Source organism: Vanacampus margaritifer, chromosome 7, assembly GCF_051991255.1.
Source record: "Vanacampus margaritifer isolate UIUO_Vmar chromosome 7, RoL_Vmar_1.0, whole genome shotgun sequence".
NCBI lineage: Eukaryota > Metazoa > Chordata > Actinopteri > Syngnathiformes > Syngnathidae > Vanacampus > Vanacampus margaritifer.
In genome coordinates this window covers 14,552,464-14,574,563 of record NC_135438.1, presented here as the reverse complement: position 1 = coordinate 14,574,563, position 22,100 = coordinate 14,552,464, and the positions used below count along the sequence as shown (strand labels likewise).

At 38.9% G+C, this 22,100-nt stretch overlaps 1 protein-coding gene across 1 annotated transcript in view; it reads right to left on the bottom strand.

Moving 5' to 3' along the window:
* prkcaa (protein kinase C, alpha, a) overlaps positions 1–22,100 on the bottom strand; it is a 112,990-nt gene that overhangs the window by 9,518 nt on the left and 81,372 nt on the right. The window contains exons 9-16 of the mRNA XM_077570459.1: positions 21,862–22,005; positions 21,588–21,761; positions 20,147–20,238; positions 19,881–19,943; positions 19,570–19,708; positions 6,891–6,971; positions 5,656–5,763; positions 1,442–1,582 (exon numbers count right to left, since the gene is read on the bottom strand). Coding sequence (XP_077426585.1) covers positions 1,442–1,582; positions 5,656–5,763; positions 6,891–6,971; positions 19,570–19,708; positions 19,881–19,943; positions 20,147–20,238; positions 21,588–21,761; positions 21,862–22,005 — 942 coding nt within the window. The remainder of the gene's footprint in view (positions 1–1,441; positions 1,583–5,655; positions 5,764–6,890; positions 6,972–19,569; positions 19,709–19,880; positions 19,944–20,146; positions 20,239–21,587; positions 21,762–21,861; positions 22,006–22,100) is intronic.

Sequence of the window (22,100 nt, the reverse complement as noted above, 5' to 3'; positions counted from 1 at the left end):
TGTGCTGCATTCATTATAGTTGATACTTGAATGTCTGTAATTTATTGCCAACATTGACTTTTATGAATTTATCTTGTTGAGAGTTGTTAAGAGCGTAAACTGCAGATTGTGACACTAAAACATTGTGAAAGGAAAATTGAGATTAAACATAAAAAAATAAAATAAAGTAAACGATAGTTTCTAATATTTAAAATGTGTTGCTCTATGTTTGCGGACAGTGAAATATTTGTAGGCAAATTAAAAATAGCTTTAGGCAATGGACAGCTTCCTCTGCTTTAGTTGTGATTAATTTCCCAGCACAGTAATACAGCAGACTGTCCATGCATCCATCACCATCCATCCATCCATCCATCCATCCTAAGCAGGGAACCCTAGACTTCCCTCTCCTCCGCCACTTTGTCCAGCTCTTCCAGGGGACACCAAGGTTTTCCCAGGCCACTGAAGAGGGTCTTCTGCCCAGATTTAGTCATAACTGTTTTAATTTCCTTATTTATTTCCTCAGTAGAACTTTTAACTGTGGATGTGTCTTTGTGAGTGCGGTCGCGATTTCTGCTCGTGCCAGCATGTCTGGGGGGCCTCCTCTATTTCCACAACAATAGACCATTTGTCTGTGGTTGAAGAAGTCAGTGTGTTAGTATGATTTCTTTGTAAGTCTTATCTCATGTCGGCATGTCTGAAGGGCCTCCTCTATTTTCACAACAATAGACCATTTGTCTGTGGTTGAAGTTAATGTGTTAGTATGATGTTTTTAAAGTATCTCATATCCGGTGAACTCCGGGTGGGCTGTTTGCTGCTGGGGGCTTTGTGGTACCGCCCTTCAAAATAGTATAAGAATGTTGTAAGTCCTCTGAAATCTTCGCACTTGTTAGAGGCTGCAGCCATTGTCTGGAACTCACTTGTGCCCGGAATATTATGTAGAAATAAAAGCTTCGAAGTGACTGTTCATCGATCTCCAGCCTGCACTCGGAAAACCAACATTCTCACTACCACGCGGAAGAAAGAGATCCTTTCTTCGACACCACCCAAGAGATATGGTCCATCCAGCTTGTCACGAATCATCCTCAAGACCGTGCGCCAGCTCAGGCTACAGATGCAACATTCCAGATCCCGACTAGCCAGCTTCTTTGGGGACAGATCAGACCACTAAGGCCCTCATCTTCTAACCAACCAACCACATATTCAACAATACATTCATCCATACATTTATCCACCCAGCAATCAACCAATCATTAACCAGCCACACAGACATTTATCCATCTAACCACCCACAAAGCCATGTAACCAGCAGTCCATCCACTATATAACTAACTATCAATACATCCTAACTCCACTGTATCTATCCACATATCAATCAATCGATTCATCCTATCCATCTATGTCCTAAGATATGACCACCACTGAGTGAATATTTCTCTTCCCCCTATATGTGCACAGAACTTACCAGTTTAGGCTTGAATGGCGGCTGTATTTCCTTGTTCTTAAGGCGTTCCCAGTCAATTCGTCTGAAGAAGGCGTGTTCTCTGACATCTCGCTCTCCTTCAAGGCTGCAGCCCAGACGCTTGGACGGATGCTTGGTCATTAGCTGTTCAATGTACAGAACAATTCAGTAGATATGGAGTCAAAGCAAGTGGATCACACTGTTAATCTTACATCACACTTTCACTCAAAATGAGTAATGTGTTATTGACTCCCTCTCCAGTATTCTTTTACTGATGTGTTCCTTAATGTGATTCCACTGCTTTTCTGGGTCATATGTGACAAGAACACAGAGGGGCTCGAAAATAAGTGACATAATTGTGATTTTTTTATTTTATTTGCCCTTCTCTGCTTGTTTTGCCTGCCACTTTTAATCACACCAGATGACACAAGGACTCTGTTTTATTTTTTAAAGAAAACAAATTTAAAAAGTACCCATAGGAATATGAGCAGCAAAATTTGTCTTTTTTAAAAAACCTTCTAGAATAAAACGAGAACAGCTATAAAGTGTAAAGGGCTTGTTGTTTATGATGACATGCAAATTTGTATTTATTAAATTTCAGTATGATTGTAATAATATTTGTGCTTTATTAAGTGCAGCTGAAAAGGAGAACAATAGTTTTATGTAGCATGCATGTCACTTGTTCACAAAGTTATGTCGCAGTTTTACGTTGTTTTTACAGTTTACAGCGGTTTTGTTTAAATCTGGGATTTTCAAACTGGCGAACCATAAATTAGGGCTCTAAAAAATAATTTGCAATCAATTATGTCACATCATTATTTATTTATCCAGAGTGTACATCTACATATGAGGACCAGAAACACCAATTAAACAACTTTGATTATTTCTTAAAGCAAGAATAGTTTTGAAATAGAAACAAAATGGAGGCTGATCAGTGCTGGTAACGGATTATGCTCGACCACACCAAAAATGGTTTCAGCACATCTCTACGTGATGCAATTGGATACCATTGCAAACTACATTACTATCAATAATATCATCATAACTATCTTGGAAAAAAACTTGTAACATTGTATTTTATGAAGAGGTCAGCGGGATTAGTTATCACGTCCTGCACATTTAGTTCAAGCCATTTTTTAATGACACAACAACAGTAATTCAAGTGAAAGGGCAAAGTTGAAATGTAAGACTGAAACTTTAAAACTGAGCGAGATTTCCTAACACTGAGACTGAGCGAGCTAGGCCAAATGTCAATTAGCATCACACAGCTGCTGAGAACCAAGCAAACAAGTCCAAATCATTTGCAGCTTTCTGTGCATTCAAAAGTGTGCCAGGCAATAAGAAATTGCTACAAATTTCACACCTTCAAAAAAAAAAAAATCATTGGACTGCTTTGCTCGAAATGTAATTGCTTTAATTGGTTTGCACGGTGCATTGTTCTCTCGGGAAAAAAACCTTGTCTGAGAACTCCAGGGTGTGCTAGCTATAAGAAGGCAATTTTACAACAATTTAGAGAACTTTAGAAGTCTTTTCAAATATTTTTGCCAAATGATGAATGTTGTGTATTATAAGTAACACAGGAATTGTAATCATCTAGAGACAAAACAGAATTTTAATAGTTAATATCTGTAATCAAATTCATGTTTACAATCAGAAAACTAAAACTAAATAAAATGTGCACGTGTGTCTTTGCAAATATTGGAGTATTAAAAAGAAAAGAAAAGGAATCTCTAAAGATACAACCCTTTTTTAAGATGAATGCTCATCTATCTCTGTGGCCCATTTAAAACGTAATGTATTGTATAATATAAAAGTTTTACCGTAACACATTGATCTGTGTACACTTCCTAGAATTACCGTAATTTCTTGAGTATCAGATGCATTGGAAAAAAAACAAAAAACTCATACCCTCATTTATGAAATATGCTAACCCCTTAGACTACCTTGTTAAGGATCACCATGTTGCAACTAGGTACTGCTACCGGTATTTTCATATCTGTGGACTCAAGTGTTGACAGCCAAAATGAGTCTGGACATGAGATACCCTAAACTTTAGGGGATCTCACGAGCTTGATAGGTTAGGGCCTAAACTATCAAATTACTATGTAGATAATAGCTCATTTTTCTTAGCATAGACACCAGCAAATTGGGGGAGCGCATAATACATGAGTACAAAGGAAAATCAGCTTTTGAAGGGCTATTTTGTGGGGGTGTATTATATCTGAGGATGCATTATGCTCGGGAACACAATTTTTAACCACCTGCACACGCAAAGAAAGAAAAATGGCACATTCATTCAATCCACAGCTCAGAGATTTTGCCTGCAACCATGAAAAAAAATAATGTGCTTTCATACATAATGTATGCTCTTTTTAACCATTGCGCATACTTATAGACATTCCAAAATATATGGAATAAAGGTATATCACTCCAAATAAAATGTATTATTAAAGAACATCATTAAGTCATAACATTACATTAAGAATGTGTTTTGGCACATCAACACCGTTTGTTGCTGAGAAAAGAACTATACTGGAAACCATTCATGAAATCAAATGGCAGGTATTGTGAGCTCCCCATTTCTAATAAATCTCATAATATTACAGCAACAAAAAATACACTGCATATGCAATTTTAAATTGTAACTCTAATAAGCCTAACCCTTTTCACATAAAATTAGGACATTACTGTAACACTTGGGTCTAAGACACTGGATATAAAGTTGAGTTACATTTTAAAATAAACTTACTTAAAATACTTGACTAAGGAATTACTAATATATCATTATAGCTATAGTCACTCTATTGCTATACCATTTAGAAATGGTCGTATGCACTTTATGAATAGTAAAAATAATAATAATAGTTTTGATTTCTTAATTAGTATTTGAAACACACAACCTGCTCCACCAATATGAAACATACATGAAATGTCAGACAAAGAGGGTGGGTATTATGTAAGGGGGTTAATTTTAAGAAGCAAAAGGTTCGAACAACAAAGAAAAGTATGTGCATATCAATGTGTGGTGTGACTTTGTGGAACAATTTGGAGATTAATATCAAACAAAGTAGAAATATAAATGTGTTTAAAAAGGAGTATAAGAGTACAGAGAAGAGGAAATATGTTAGACAGGACTGAGATGCAGGTATAAACAAAGCTGAGAATAATTATATACAAACTTTTGTATGTATACAAGTGATTATGTCTTTTGTAGTATTTTTGTGCTATTCGTTTATAAGGATATAATTGGTATATTATGTTCATTTTTTTTTTCACGTAAACTTGTAACAGTTAGAGTTATACTTGTATAAGCTATAAGTTATAAAAGGGTAGGAGTTAAATAAGTTTATATTTCGTCCTACTCTTTTTCCGAGCATGTGTAAGTGCTTTGTGTTGTTGATGTTTTTTTATTTAATTTCTTTTAATTTTTTTTAATATGCATGTTCAAAATGTATTCAATCATTCATTCTTAGTTTCGATCCAATTACAATGTGAACACTTATTTACTGTCACAAGAGTCCGCTCTGGAGTTAACTGGAACAGGATACTTGGCTATGTTTAACTTGTACTTGCATATCTGCAATTTAAATAAGTATACTGAAATTAACATTTATATTGCGTCCTTCCGTCACAATTTGATGATACTGAGATGAACTGAGACATGATGTTCCAGTATATCGTGTGCCTGACTTACTTTGACCCACTGTACTGTTCTGTTCCCCCCCTAGAAAGCCACATGCACACACTGTTGTCGAAATAAATCTTGTGACAAAAAATGGATTCATGATTCCATAACATCAATACTGATTTTGCCTGTTCCATGCAACCTGTGAAAATGATTCATTACTGTGCACACAACACGGAGCATCTGCTTCTTTCAGTACTAAAAAATGACAAATGCATTACAAGCAGACTTCCTCGTACATGAATTTTAATTTTTGTTGGCTTCAGGGAATAGCTCAACAAACTGCACTTTAAATTGCTGATTGCGTGAGTTTCAAATAAGACTTGTTTCGTTTTTTTGAGGGGAAGACAACAGAGTGAAGTGTGTTTTTTTGAAACCACACATTCTGACGGATGGTGCGTGTCAAAGGGAAGAAGGTTAAAGCTGCCTCACATTAACTTTTTATGCGCAGCAGATGGATTCGCCGCTTGCTTGACCACGCAAAGTGCAAAATCAGAAACATGCCATTGATGGTATCGAACCTTTTACTCACCCCTTTGCAGATGGAAACTGCCTCTTTGGACAAGGACTTTGGGTAGGCAACGTTGTGCTCCATAATGGACTGGAACAATTCGTCTTCATCCTGTCCATCGAACGGAGGCTGCGGACAGAAGGAGCGTGATGTTGATGTTGGCGTTTCATCCATGATCACATGATGAATGAATGGATGCTTGCACTTCTCAGACCACAAAAAAAATATATTGTTAAGTGCTGCCATGCAGCATGAGAGGGATCAGCTACTCATTGAAAAACTTTTTTTTTTTTTTTGATTTTGTGAATTTAACATGCCACAAGAACGTAAGGCGACAACCCCCTGGCTAATAGGAAAGTAGGAATCGGTGTCAAGGAAGTATGTGGAAGTGCCTGAGTTGTTAGCTGAATTTACTTTTTTTCAGGTTTTTAATACCTTCCAAACATAAGAAAAATTATAAGGAAATGTGCCCGTTTTGAGGAAAGGTAGTGGATGACCCAGCAATGTGCCGTCCTCGCTCGGTGCTTATCATCAGTAACTCTAATGTGGATGTCTCGACAGTTCAGGAAATGAATTATTTGTCGTTTGCACTCCACTAGGCTTGCTAGAGATAGCCTGTCTGCGTCATGACCTCTTTACCCAGTTTCTCACGAACTCACAGAGGTTGGGGACACCTCAAGTAAAAAGTTATGTTCGGTCAATATAACAAATATAGATTTAGTAGTATGTGTAATACAGCGGTATTGCCACTTATGAGTGACCCGACTAACCAGTTGTTTGTTTTTTAGATATGAGCTGCCGATTTTGTCTTGCGATATGAACAAAATTTGAGTCATTTGAACAAAAAAGGTGTAGAAACACACATAGACCAACAATATAACAACACTCACAGGCCTAACTAACATTGCTGCAACTTACTGAATCACTTGGATATGAAATGCTTTGTTATTACAAATGTCTTTATTATACTCCCCCTGGTGGCCAAGGCGCCCAAACTAAAAGGGCCTCAATGTCAATGAGAGTTGAAGCATGGAAGTCTTTACTTTGCATTTGCTGTTATTCACGCATGTAATATAATATACGTACATTTTTCTTGGTGTTTTTTGTGGGGCAGAAACAAATTAATTGCATTTCCATCCATTTCAATCGAGAAGTGTTTGGAGTTAAGAGCATGGACGTGGAACAAATTAAACTCATAAGTCAAGGAACGACTGAGGTGGCGTCGATGCAAGTATTTTTGTGGTTGCGATACTCACCTGTCCAGCTAACATTTCATAGAGAAGCACTCCATATGCCCACCAGTCTACAGAGCGTCCATATGGCTGATATGCAATAATCTGTGGGAAAAACAAAAAAACAAAAAAAACGACTAAAACAATGTAATTACTGAGTTATGTTTACTTTTATTGGGATAAAATTATGTCTGTGTTGATTCTCAGTAATTTAGGTCATCTATCAAGGTTGAATCGTGGTAAGGGGGGAAAAAACAAAAACAAAATTAAGGATCTGTCATACATCCTTGCTGAGTAACATCCAACCTTTACATTTAAAGGACATTCCCTCCAGTCAAGCGCACACACACACACGCACACACATGAATCCACAATATATGCATAAACACGCACATGTGTAAATAATGTGTGCTAATGCTACTACTTTTATTGTGTCTAAATTCACCTGACCTCTTCCTTGCCCAAGGGAGTCCAAAATACACACGCACACACACACACAGGTTGACAAATGCACTTCCAGCTCTGCACTCCCGAGGGTTGCATGACTTCCGTGTGTTAACCCTCACACAAAGACAAGCTTGTGCACATTCATGCATGCACACAGACCAGAATGTCTAAATGCCATCGTCAACGAGAGAAGAATATAAAAAAAAAAAAACATCCTCTCATAGTCTCTCCTTTGGTCTCTTGAGGTCTCCCTAATTTGTTGGAATTTAGATGTTTCTGTAAAAGACTCTGGTTGGTAACCCGGTGGGTAGTAAGTAATGTCTGGTCGGTGCTGGATTTCACTTTCCTTTCCTTTCTTTGATCCTTCCTCGGGTCTCCTGACAACCTCACAACTCTAGCTGGATTCTGAAGTATTCGGTTTAGGTGAACGGTATGGGATTTTTAATAGGTTTTAGGTGAACTAATGAGTACACACACACACACGCACGTGCACATACTCACGCACATACAAAATAAACATAAAAAATAAAAAAGAGAGCAATGATGATGACATGTCAAATCGGTAAAATTACCGAATGAACAATACTGAGCTCTGAAAAAAAAAAAAAAAAACATCCACACAGCATTTAATTGTATCACTTACTGCCTCACCTAAATTAAATTAAACTCTTCATAAGAAAACAGCTGACTGCAAGTTTGTGCTACAAGTAAATAACCTTGCATAGCTCTTGACCAAATGTTCCCTAAATGTCTGCGCTCTGCAGACCATGAAAATGAAGTTTTTGTAACTCATCACACTCAAATGCTGCTTGTCGGAATGCAAAAAGTTGTGGGAAAGAGACCCGGTGCTATCGCGCCTACTCAGGGCGAACCCGCTTCAGGAGACTGCTTGGCTCTGCTCAGTAGGGCTGAGGTGCTTATTTTTGCATGAACTAAGAAATATTGAAACCAAAAAAGAGAATCAGGTGCAGTTTTTGATAACATAAAGCTGTAGGCAGAAGTTGACTGGAGTGTTTGCTGTTGGCTGATTTTCTTTGATCCAAAGGTCATTGGAAAGCTAATACCTGCCCTTCATATTTTGATGTCAGTCGCGAGGGGAAAAGTCCACAGAAGAGGTCATTGACCTCCATAACGTAGTATCGGAAACAAATCAGAAGTCAAACCTGAACACCATTTAATTAAGAAACTATATTACAGTATTTATTATGAAATAAATTACTGTACTTAAAGGGGAAAGTCAACTCAAAAATGTTCATTACAATAATATGTTCAGTATTCAGATTAATATTTTGTTTGTGGAATATGAGTTAAGCAGCAAAATCCCTCCCATTTTATCCATCTCAGAGGGCGGCCATTTTGCCACTTGCCGTTGACAGAAAATAACGTCACAGTTTCTCAGGGCTTAGGTATCGACCAATCATGTCTCAGCTTGCCAAGTCACATGACCAAACCCAGCAAACAGGTGAGCCATGATTGGTTGTTACCTGAGCCCTGAGTGACTGTGATGTCATTTTCAGTAGACAGCATGTGGACGCAAAATGGCCGCCCCTTGAGATGGATACAAATGGATGGATTTTGCTACTTAATTCATGTTTCACAAATGCAATGAAGAATGCCGTGTTTAGACTAGTGGGGCTGCATAAAACATATTATTGTAATGACAATTTTGGGGTTGACTTTACCTTTAAAAGGAACCTTGACTGTAATGACAAGTTTGCTCTATGTAGTCGTCCTTTAACCAAATTAGGTTGAAATGAGAGCAGGTGCGTGTGTGGCCAAAAGGCCAGATTCAGTGGAGTACCACATGGATTGCTGGGCTCGTGCGTATGTGCTCGCCAAGAGTGACATTGTTGGTGAGTGATTTTTAGACTGTTTTGAACGTTGATGTTTTGTGTGTGATGCGGATAGCAATTATGTGTTAGTTTTAATAACTTTTTGGGTTATGATTGGGTTATTTTTACAGTTTTTTTCTGCTGCTAACTGCTGTCCTTTTTAGATCGATTATAGGCTGCTTTTTTATTTAGTCAGCGACCTGTCTAGCGGGGCTGGCAGGGTTGTGAAGGGTGGGCTAACTTATTATTATTATTTTTTTTTGTATGGTTATTTTCAGGTCACTTCCCTTTATAATACCGATGCTCGAGAGGGCTTTGCTGTTTGCAGTGTCGGGTGCCATAACGGGTGTTTATTTGCGGGGCTGTGTTTTTGTGCTAGAGTGTCACATTTGGTTTTATACCGGAGTGCTGTAAAAAGTATTGTGGATTTGCGGGTTTGTCCGCCACGTGTGTATTTTGTCTAGGCCTATGTAAAGGCTCACTTGTCAATGTTCGAGCCACTCTATAAGAGAAAATACCTTTTTACATGACAAATTGTCAAAAATAAATGATGTGACACTACAACATCTATATTATTTATTTGGTTGTTACCAACATACCTATGAGATTAATTTTTCAAAAATCATTTCCAGTTTAATACATTTTGTAGAAACTTTATTTGGACGTACGCTGCCATTGTTATTTACGTCGCAACACATTCAGTGCGTAGTGACGTAGAATGGTGGCTTCGTAGCGTTCCTAAAGGTTCGATCAAAACTCTTGATTGCGTCGGGGAGGGTGACTCTCCCGATCACATGTTATTTCTTTGGGAACGCTACGAGGCTTATCTTGCTTTGTTTATAGGCGTTTCACATTGCTCGGCAGAGAACCAGCCACTGTTGCGATGTAAATAACAATGGCGGCGTAAGTCCATTTTGTCATGACAGTCGGGGTTCTTTTTAAGGAAGGAAATGACCAATACAGTGCTAACTATGAATATTTGACAATGCTTAAATGCACCAAAATTAAATAAATATTTTTTTTATTTTTGTAAGTGTTTCCGTTTTTTGTCTTTTTTTTTTCAAAAGTTGTATACCAAAAATAATTGTTTGATGCTATAGAAGTTTTCAGCACCTTTATTTTTTTTAGTGTAGCAACCGCTAATCTAGTGTATTCTTGGATCCATTGAAAGGCACTAAATAACTCCGAACTATTATTATCATTGTTATCAGTAAATAAGGGTGGATCTAAAAATAGCCTACCAGCAAGATTCAAATTGTAGACAAGTCACATACAAGAGAAAACAACACTATATACAGTGACCTTGAAACCAACACATACAGTATGTCCATTCATGGAACAAAGTACAAATAACAATTCTTCAACTTAATCCTGGATTTTGTCTTTGGTGAACAATGAGAAAGATGAAAAAGAGTGGTAAACTTCTTTTGTCTTTCCGCCATGCTTTTAATTAGCTAGCAGGCCAAAGACTGATGAAATCCTGAAGATGAAAATTCCTCAGCGTGGCTGTTTAATCACGTTTCCCGCCGGACGAGTGCTGAGCTTTGTGTGTGTGACCTCTCAGTTACAAACAAAGTCAAGGCACAAGATTGTGCCACTCTTACACAATGAGAAAGGACACACAACAAACAAGTAATCTACAGTCCTAGCCCCTCCCACAACATTCATGATCGGTACTGCTACACGCCACATGATTAACAAGGAGCCAAAGGTTACTTAATGCCGCGGTGATCTGCTGCGAACTGACAGCATGTCAGCGGGAACCAAGCCGACGCGACACAGTGTGTCGTTGAGGACCAACCGAAATATGTCACATGCGTTGAACTCTGTCTCTGTGAATTGACCCCGACGGACTGCTGCAAAAACTGCGCACATTAAGGAATTTAGGATCAAGAAGCTTTAGGGCACGTCAGGTCAGGAAAGACAAAATGTGAGATTGCCATTTTGGATAAAAAAAAAAAAAGGGCATTTTGCTCATGTAAATGCATTAGAAATGGGGAGCTAGTACACTTTGTATACTATAAAGCAGTGGTCCCCAACCACCGGGCCGCGGGTCATTTGGTACCGAAAGAAAAAAAATTGCATTATTTTTATTTTTTCGAAAATGATGTTTTATTTTGAAAAGTGGCCGGATTTTGTCTGTTACATCCGTCTCACTTGACGCACTTCAAGGCCGCTACACCACACGTCACATGATACGTCACGCTAAATTTAATTCCAAGCTAGCAAAATGAGCAAAAAACAAACTTCTTTAAAAAGTTTCTTTGGTGAAGGGGAAACGGTCCGATGAAGGGACAGAAGAGGAACCTGGACCCTCTAAAAAAGGGAAAGCTGCCTTTAACAGGCAGTATCAAGAATCGTATTTAAAATATGGATTTATCGCCACGGGCGATTCCCACGCACCAAGCCAGCTGTATGTAATATGCGGTGACCGGCTTTCTAATGAGGCGATGAAGCCTTCAAAACCGAGATCGCCACAACAGCACTGAAAACCCTGTTGCCATTTCCGACATCGTATCTGTGTGAAGCTGGGTTTTCTGCAGCGAGGGCAACCAAAACCAAATTACGGACCAGACTGGACCTAAGTAGCACACTTCGGGTATCACTGTCTCCCATAACCCCAAGATGGGACCGTCTCGTTGCAGCAAAACAAGCTCAGGGCTTCTACTGATTCACTGCTGCTGTGATTAGCGAGCATTTTCATGCACTTTGTTTTTGTGTTGTGTCTTATTTTGAAGGTATGTTTAAACGCTACCATAGCGACCAGAGTGTGTTGCATTGTTTTGGGGCAGAAACGATGTTGCTCATGTGATGTTCTGTTGTTGGTGCGACGTTACGGACACCGTTAATAAAGTTGCACATGACTACACAGTAGATTTACGTTCATTATTATTATAGAGAAAATACCACAGTTTTTTTCTTGTCATTTTATTTTGTTTTTATCAACTAAACCTTTAGATTGGGCCGTGAAAATATTGTCAGACATTAAACCGGTCCGTGGTACAGAAAAGGTTGGGGACCACTGCTATAAAGCACTGTGGGAAACCCTGCAACCTGGAAATCTTTCACATTATTTCTAATATTGTTCAATATTCTTGATTTCAACATGCTAAATAAGCCAAACATATTTATTTAATCCTGTTCAAGGTAAGAACAGAAGTGCCCACAAGGATGTGCTTCAGGCTAAAAGTGAAGTAGCTGTGACATGCTGGCCGTTGCCACCCAGCACTTGTCTGCAACACCACCAGCGGACATTTTAAAAAATTCCCTCATGGTGACCTTTATGTAATGCCTCAATGTTTTTGGTTTAGTATTGGGTTGTCGGAAAGTGATGAATAAGTCAAGCAAGTGTTCTCTATCAGCCAAGAAGAAATGGCAATAGGAAGAGGCATGTGTGACATGTGCCTGACATTCAATGCTTTTATCCCGTTTCATTTTTTTCTTCTTCACTCTATTGTATGAAAGCCTCTGGCCAGCTCTGCTGATTCACTGCAGCGTGTAAGTGTGTGCGTGCGTTTGTGTATATACCAGCAGGCCTCTTTGTATAATCATCTCTCAGAATCATGTATAATTATTGTTTTACAAATCTTTTGAGGTTATTCTATACATCTAAATGATTTTCTGTCTGGGATTATTTGTGTACCCTGTTCTTGTCTCTGTGCATATGTTGGAGTGCCTCTGTGTGTGTGAGTTTTGTGTGTGTGTGTGTGTGTGTGTGTATTGCTGTAGACATTGCTCTCCCATTAGGCCTAATACTACATGACAGTTTTGGATCAGACTGCTAGCTATTCCAGGCTACTCTCTTTACAACAACACACACAGCAGCCCAACCCGCCACTCGTCTCCATATGAAAACATTTGAGAATTCACTGCATTGTGGTGAATGCCTCGCTGATGTTAAGGTTCCCTTTGAGGACGCCGTGGAGCAAATGCAGCAATCATCAGGGATGCTTATGCTCGACGGCATACCTCCCCCTTCGTGATGTAGGTTTTCTTCACTGATGATATAATGACCAGCCGTAGGGTTTTAAATGCCCTTGACTCACTTCTAACACATCGCCACAGTTATTTATTTGTAAAACGATCAACTTTTTAAAAGATAACAGTTTTCTAAGGTTAAAAAGTAGGGGGTGTGAATTGCCTGGTACCTGGCGATTCGATTCGTATCACGATTCATAGGTAACGATTCGATTCAATACCGATTAATCCCGATACAAATCTGTAAAATTATTGTATTTTTTTTTTTTATTCAAATTTTAAAAATACTAATCCGTAAACTTGTACATGTACACTGTAAGATTTGTACGGAAATGTATTTATTTATCTGAAACTTTAGGCTTATAACTGTGAGCCACTTTATTTAACAAACAATCTCTTTCATGTTTAAACAGCATTGAAATAAAATATTAAGGCTTAATGTTCCATTAATATAACATTCTTCCATGCTTAACGTGTAAACCCTAATCTTAAGTAAGACGTTTTGTTGAATATTCCCATAAAAATGTATGTTTAAAAATCGATTCGGCCGCATATCGAATCGATTCGAGAATTGCGCGCCGTAACATCGTGATATATTGCCGAATCGATTTTTTTAACACCCCTATTAAAAAGGTTTTAATTTGAACAATTAGGTACACTGGCACAATATAATGACATCCAATGCAAAAACCAATCAAACTGTTCTTAGTGTAGTTAGCAACATACAAGCAACACGCGCAAACTGTTTCTTATACTTTTGTTATATTAATTAGAGGTGTGCCAATGTGTCAGATTAAAGTCAGATTGTGTCAGAATGTGTCAGACTAAAATCTGATTATTGGATATAGTGCTCTTCCATCCAGCCATTTTATATAAGTGGTGGTGGTCAACCAATCTCAGGGCACAGATGGACAAACAAGCATTCACATTACACTTTAGTCAAGTCAAGTCAACTTTATTTATATAGCAAACTCAAAGTGCTTTACAAAAAAAACAAAAAAAACTGAACTATTGGCTGGATTGGGATTGGTTGATATTTTTAATTTTATGTAAAATTGGTGATTGCGGCTTTGCCGTTTTTAAAGCGGTTACTTTTTAATCTTTCATGTGATATTTTGACAATTTGGGCTTTTACACAAGCAGAAGGTGGAGGAAACCATATGTGCTTGTAAAAATTAAAAAAAAATTATTCACCACAGTGTTCTGAATAGAAATGTTACTTGTTTCTAAATATTACTGTAGAGCGCTTATAAATATTAGCATATTTATAAGCGCTCTATAGTATATAAAACAAAGATGTGACTTTTAGTATATCCCGCAGGCAACTAAAAAAATGGATGGCCCCTAGGCCGTAGTTTGGACACCACTGGTGTAAAACCTAATTCACACCTACAATAAGTCTACAATAGACCTAAAATGAACGGTAGATTTCTCACAGACATCCTCATTACTGTGAGGCAGACGTTCTAACCACTTTCCACTGCGCTGCAATGTTGGATCTAATTATGATCATGCGGCTGTACCTAAAGAAGTGGCCAGCAAACAGAGTAAAAATAGAATAAAGGAAAAAGCTAAATTTGTACTTTATCATCTTGACAGCTCACAAAGATTTTTTTTTTTTATCCCCATGATAAAGCCGTGTGCTTGGGTCAACAAGGCCACCGAGAGAAATGGGCCGCATCAGACAGCTCAATGGTCTCAAATGCTCTTGTAAAATGTCACTGAGTCATCATTAGACTGCTCTTACTCCTTCTTTTCTTGCCTTCATTGTCCGGCTGATTCTTCTGCTCTTTTACATCTCCTCGCTTTCCCGACGAGATCTGTTTTTTCTCTCTATCTCTTTCTCTTTGTATCAAACTCACTGAGGTGTAAATGTACATTAGTGCATTCCGCCTAGACTGGAGCTACCAATAACAGGCTACTTATATAGGTCAGGCTAAACAGAGCGATAACTCTGTGTGTGCGTGTTTGTTCACGTGTACACTACCAAGCAAGGGAAACATTGCAACTCTCCAGCTAGCAAGGAAAAAGTCAAGTGAGAGAATATATGTCAGGTCACAACTTTAACTCATTCACTGCCATTGACGGCTATAGACGTCAAAAATTCATTGGAACATTGGATTTTTCCCACTTTTGTTAACAAGAGTATGAAAACCATTTTTTTATTGTATTAGAACAGATATAACATTTGTGATTAATTGTGAGTTAACTAGTGAAGTCATGCGATTAATTACGATTAAAAAATGTAATCGCCTGGCGCCCCTAATTTTTAATAATCTTTTCTTAAAAAAAAAAAAAAGATTATTTAAAAATTAAACAAAAAATGTTTGTTTGCTTTTTAAAGAAAAAAGAAAAGATTATTAAAAATTAGGAGCATCAGGCGATTAAAATTTGTAATTGTAATTAATCACATGACTTCACTAGTTAACTCACGATTAATCACAAATTTTATATCTGTTCTAAATGTACAAAAAATATCTAGGTTTTCATACTCTTGTTAACAAAAAGTCAAACTAATAGAATTAGTTAAAATGATTTTTTTTAAGTCTATAACTGTCAATGGCAGTGAATGAGTTAACTCTAATTGTAACATGTTTAACTCACTGGGTTAAGATTAAAGAACACGTTGTTCCGTCATTAAAATTGTCAAAATGGTGTTGCCCTGTAATGGGCTGGTGACCGATTGAGGGTAAAAATAAATAAATAAATAAAAAGTCAGCTGTACTGGGCAGCCAGTGTGGAAATGTGTGTGCACTGCTTTTCCATGTCATGCGTCCATTTTGATTTTATGGTTGTTATCACAGCTTTACTTTCCCATCACTTCATTTAGAAACCTTGTAGTGCATACTAATTTTCTTAGGCAATGCTAGCTAGGCAGCTGGACAAAATTCTTGAAGCAAACAACCACTTTGATGCTGCAGTGGAAGCAATCTCCAGTCCAAGCCAAACAGGTAAGCATAGTGCACTTATGGCATTGATTAGCGTTAGCTAAAAATCTCCACAGCATCAGATTCTAATAACGTTTGGCTAAATTGTCGATATGCGAGGGGGGGTATTTGTGTTCAGCGATGTCATGCGCTACACTGCTACATTAATTGACAAATGTAGTTCAGTGGCTTGTGATGAAATGCTGCCTCCACTGAGAATGCAATTGAATCACTATGGATGCTCACTTATGTGTGTTGTGTGTGTATTAGATAAAAGCTTTTGCTTCTGAAAGAGGCGCACACCGGATTTATTCCATTAAATTGTTGGCCAGTTGAGCGAGGGGGGGGGGTCTTTGTAGGGGGTTACGTCTCCCAACTAACCTCCACTCCAACCTGCTGCTCAGTGAAACCTGCTACCGCCATCAAGCTATTAATATTACGTTTTGACCCTCTCCTATAAGACTGCTGAGAGTTAACATGATTTACTTTAGAGAAATCAGGAGGTCAAATATTTTCAAAGTGAAATGATTTTAATTGTGACAATTGAACTCTTGGATGGATGTGGGTCTAAATGTGCATCACTTTGCTAGCTGTTAGCATGGCTGCCTCACAGTTCTCAAGTTGGAGTTTGAATCTTGGCTCTGCCCTACTTGTGTGGGGTTTACAGAATCCCCCCTCTTATGTGGCATGGCTCAGTGGCGGAGTGATCGTTTGCCTATGTGCCCTATCTCCTCTAGAAACTAATTGTAAAATTGTTGGCTGCATGTGTCAAGTAGAGTGAAAATATGTTGCGACACACTCGAGGTCGTTCATCTCTCAAAATGATGAAAACGTTGGGAAATATGCAACACTTCCAACAAAGTATGTATAAAACTACGGAGTGTGTGTGTGGTATTGTATGTATCCACACACACTCACAGCATGACGGAGGCAGCAGCCGCTCCCATCCCTGCTGTGCCTTCAGTGGCCGGAGCATTACTGTCAGGCTGACTGTGAGCAGTCACAGCATGTTGTCCCCTGACTCCTTGTAGACAACATCTCATTCTGACAGGGAAGAAAATCTATAATACAGCTGCCCAGTGGGCAGGGGGTAACAAACTGATAATGGCCACAAAGTTTGAGAAACTTATGTTATGTGTAATAACCGACTGTATGGAATTGATTGTTGACAAATCACATCTTAAAGGAGACATATGGATTTTTTTTCCTGAAACAGTTTTTAGGTCTCTGACATGCTTTCATCAAAATTTGGATTATTTGGCTCAGCTTGCTGACCAAACCCTGAAAACAGGTGACGAGTGATTGGTTGTGACCTATTTCCTCAGCATAGCTAGATGATGTCATTTTCAGTCGACAGCAAGTGGAAAAAAATCGTTTTTAAAGGCATTAACTCTTTCACTGCCACTGACGTTAAAAGATGTCAAGTAAAAACCTACGGAGGGCCGCTAATGACGTTAAAAGACGTCATCCAAATTTTTTTTTTGAAACGGGTGGAGGAAAGCCTTCCCCAGCTGTGTTGAAAGTTTCAAGCAGGTCTAGTGAGCCTAATGACTATTTTTGGCCCCTAGATGGCACCAATGACTCTCTTTTGACAAGATTGGGTAGGCGTCAGCAGAAGACGTGAGGCGGGGCTAGAGTGTTGAGGGGACAATGGCTGAAGAAGCCATAATGGCGACCGGTTTGCAAGCAGCTCACGGTCGAGCCGTTTTTTTCAAAGACGAAAAGCATCGACCAACGCTATAAAGAGCACATTGATGACGACGATGATCATCATCGATGATGATGATGGTGACTCCGAGGTTGACGGCGAAGTTGGAAGCGTTGACGCGGCGGCTATGACGACGTCATAAAAGGTTCACGGGCTAGCGATGCCAACACTGGAAAACGCGGAGCACAACCGAGCACGCTCAGGCGGATGTTCAATCGGACGACGAAGAGTGCCCCGAGTCCAATGCATATTCATCGGAGGAGTGGGTACAGTCTGCTACTTGCTATTCCCCGGAAAAAAAGTCAGTCTGCACGCGAAACGGACAATGGAAAGTGAAAGTAATCTGTTGTGCAAACCCTGCTCCCTCTCCATGCACGCAGGAGAGCGTTACAAAAAGAAAAACTGTATTTGAAACATCCACATAATTGTAAATAGTACCACAGTTGCACACATTTGTAAATAGTTTGCGGAATTGTTTTGTCAAATTGTTACACTGTTGAATGGAAATAAACGTATTTTGCAATCAAAAAACACTTTTTCATTGTTGGTGATAGCGTTTTACAGAAGTAAAGCACTATTTAGGTGTTTGTGGCATCATTCATGGACAAAAAGAAGTGTACAATTCACTGGAGTGCATGAAATAATATCGTTTCACAAAAAGCTTGATTTCTCCGTTTTTTGTTTCAAAACAGAGCATTTCGGTGAAAGTAACCATTTTCTATTGTTGATTACTGAAGAACGGAATAAGGTAGAAAGAAACTTTTTTTTTTCAATCTTTCATTTGGTAGTATGTGTGTTTCCATAGTCCAAACACAACATTTTCTGTGGACCTTGAAAGATCAGTGAAAATGCTTAAATCGGCTGGCACTGGCCAGTGAAAGAGTTAATTGTACACGGAAAATAATGTTAAAATTATCAAATTAATTCTAGACTACTGAAAATGGCTCAATGAGTAAAGTATCCCTTTATGTGAGTCAAGGCAAGTGAGCAAATACTTTTGGCAATTTAGTATGTATGCTGTTATCAGAAGCTAACGCTGTTAGCTTAAGCTAATCTGTGAATTAAATTACCTTCAATGCAGTTCTGTTTATCTTTTGGGGGTAATTATTATGTAAATCAGTCCCACTCTGACCTAAATATGGTGCTAACCTATCTAAACGCAGAATAGCTTGCTCTTGCTCTAAAAACATTTTTTTTAGAAACAGTGCCATTTAATGTAATTGAGGCAAAATGGAGTGCACTACTAGGCGACAAACAGTAGAGGCGCTGTTGATTCAGTCTCAACTGGCCTGAAGAAGATAAATATGACATCACTTCATGTTTACAACAATGCAAACCTCCACTGTGGCCCAACTTTGCATAACACAATTCAAATCAGTGCGACGTCTTGAGAATGACTCAGCACTTAAAAAAAAATAAAAATTGTTAACCATTTGCATTGATTTACATTGAAAACCGTCATGCACTTTCCATCCAGGCCACCATACTGTATGATTGCCAGTGAAGGTCAAAAACAAGTTGCGTCATTGTGTTTGACGATGATGGGTGTGCGTGGACCAAAGCAGCATTTCGGCATCAGCGGTTTGCTGAGGACGAGCAGACACCCCACATTGCGCTTCACAGCGGACACACTGGGAGTCTGCCTGGCTGCAGTGCTTAAATTCTTTTAGAACGCACATGCTGTGTGTGTGTGTGTCCTTAATCTGGTCCGTGAGGGTGACACATAAGTGACCTCTTGCATCAGGCCATGCACACACAAACGCACGTGCGCACGCACGCACACACATATGCCTTCCAAGCTCAAATCTTACCTCAGGGGCGATGTAGTCTGGAGTGCCACAGAAGGTGCGAGTGGTCACTCCATCTGACATGTTCTCTTTACACATGCCAAAGTCAGCAATCTTAATGTGTCCCTCGCAGTCCAGCATCACGTTGTCCAATTTAAGATCTCTGAAGAAACGGACAAATAACATTATATGAACAAAACAAAACAAAAATGCTGAAGAATATTCACCTTCATTTTGGAGTGATTTATTAAAAACAATTGCTTTAAAAAAAAAAGAGGAGTTAATCCATCTGAAAAGTAACCTGCACTATCATTTTCATTTGCAGAAATGCTTACCTGTAGATGACTCCTTTACGGTGAAGGAAGAAGAGACCAACAGCGATCTCTGCTGCATAGAACCTGCAATTACAACAACATATTAAGAACTACAAATAAAAAAGCACACCAAAATGGACTCATTTCCTAGAGTGCTTGCACAGCCACACCAACTCACAGCCACACTCATTCACACTCACATTCGCACCTGTAAAAGTGTCCAAGTCTGAGGTAAATACCACAGCAATCGATACAAAGGTATCGGTAGCAAAGATGTCTTTTCTTACACTGCTTGCGGTTCCTTGAACTTGCCCACTTGTTGAATGTGATACATGAGGTCTCCTCCAGTCACGTACTCCATGACAAAGTACAGACGATCCTGTGCATAAACAGGATGCCAATAATGTGCCTTTAAAAATGAAAACATTGTTTTTTTCTTTTTTCTTAAAATCGATTTTTGTATTCTTTTAACACTCCTGTGTATGTGGAGGTGATGATTACTTGTCATCCCGCTTACAAGGAAATTGTGAAGTATTGAGTTGACTTCTTTCTGCACCAATAGGTGGAAGAATTATTTTGACGAATGAGTACATCTGTTAGGGGAATCTGTTTCCATTGCACATGAGCAGGATTATAGACATTAAAACCTACGTGACTGGTTTTCATAAAATTTTATGGAAGGTGGGATGGGGGGGATTGATCGCAGAAATATTTTGAATTTTTACTTTGATTAACATTTTGTACATTTTCTTGTGCGCGTTGTGTTTTACATTTTTTTAATTTTATGGCACAATTTGAAAATATGCAGAGGGTGAGTACACAATTTGGTGCTGATTTAAATTAGCACCGTTTGGCCTTGCTAAAGGGATGTAAACTGAGTTCCATTCCAGCATGGAAATGGAATAGATGCTTTTTGTATGTGATAGAAAGAAAGAACATCTGCTCACTTCTAAGCTGCGTCTCTTCTTATTTTTTCCCACTCTGCCTGCTGTTGTTCCAGCGCTATGTCAGCTTAGACTCACACCCTCTGCAAAGAGACGCTCATGTGTCTTGCGGCTTTAGCCATCAGCCAACTAAATTCTTCACAAAGCCAATCATTAACATAAAACCATAAAATATTCTTGTGATTGTAATTTAATCACACTTTTGATGAGTAATTTCCCTTGTCAATTCCCAATCCAACCTTTGCCGGGTACCACAACAGAGAACTCCAAATTGCTAAAAAAACAAACTTGGATTTATTATTATTGTGCTTGTGGGCACAATGTAAATTCTGCCTAGCAACAGGTAAACACGCAAATAAATCGGAGTAATTCTATTGCAGTTTTATAATGAATCTTGTAGACAGTTTGTTATTGTTGTATGCTATATGAATTTAATGCATATGTGGTTGGTATCTTTTAAAATGCCGCAGAACTGTTCACGTTAATAATAGGCTTTGAGAGTGAGTCTGTGTTTGGCCTCTAAGAGTTGAGTGTGTGTGTGTGTGTGTGTGTGTGTGTTCATTTTTTACAGTGCACAGTATGTGTCACTTTGTGCTCTCGGGTCTGTTCTTTTTCCCCCAAGGACTGAAATGTGCAATTAGTGGACGTGTCTTGCACACAAACTCTGCCTGTTTAACCTCCTCCGTACTGTGTTCTAATTGTACTTAGTTGTCATGCAGGTCCCGTTTTTAGCTTGGGGCAACCTACTTGGAAGAGACTTTGACCTCAGAGCATTTGCACCCACCACAGTCTGGAAGCACGAGTGTAGCTGCGTGAGGAAGGGCGGTTTCTCCTGCTGAGCAAGGACTCGCTTCTCCACCATGGTACATTCAACGTCGTCGTCTTGAATCACCACGTCCTTTTTCAGGATCTTTATCGCATACAGCTCTTCCGTGGGCTTCATCTCTGCCAGCATCACCTTTCGCCGCAGGAAAAAAATATATACAAATAAATCACCAATAATATAGCATCTTATTTATTTTCATGTCTAAGGTGACTTTTTGGACGTTCCAGTTGACCTTGCCAAAGCTGCCTTTCCCAAGTACTGCCAAGAAGCTGAAGTCACTGAGTTTGACCTGGTCCAAGCTGTTGTATGGCAGCTGGCTGGATGGGCTGCCATCTGTTTCTGTATTGGCCTTCTTGGCTGGGCCCAGCTTGGCTTTCTGTGCTCACAAAACAAGACGAGGTGCGTCAACATGCGCTCCAAGGAGCACGCAAATGCACTCACTAGTCACAACATTAGAATACACTTTCAAAG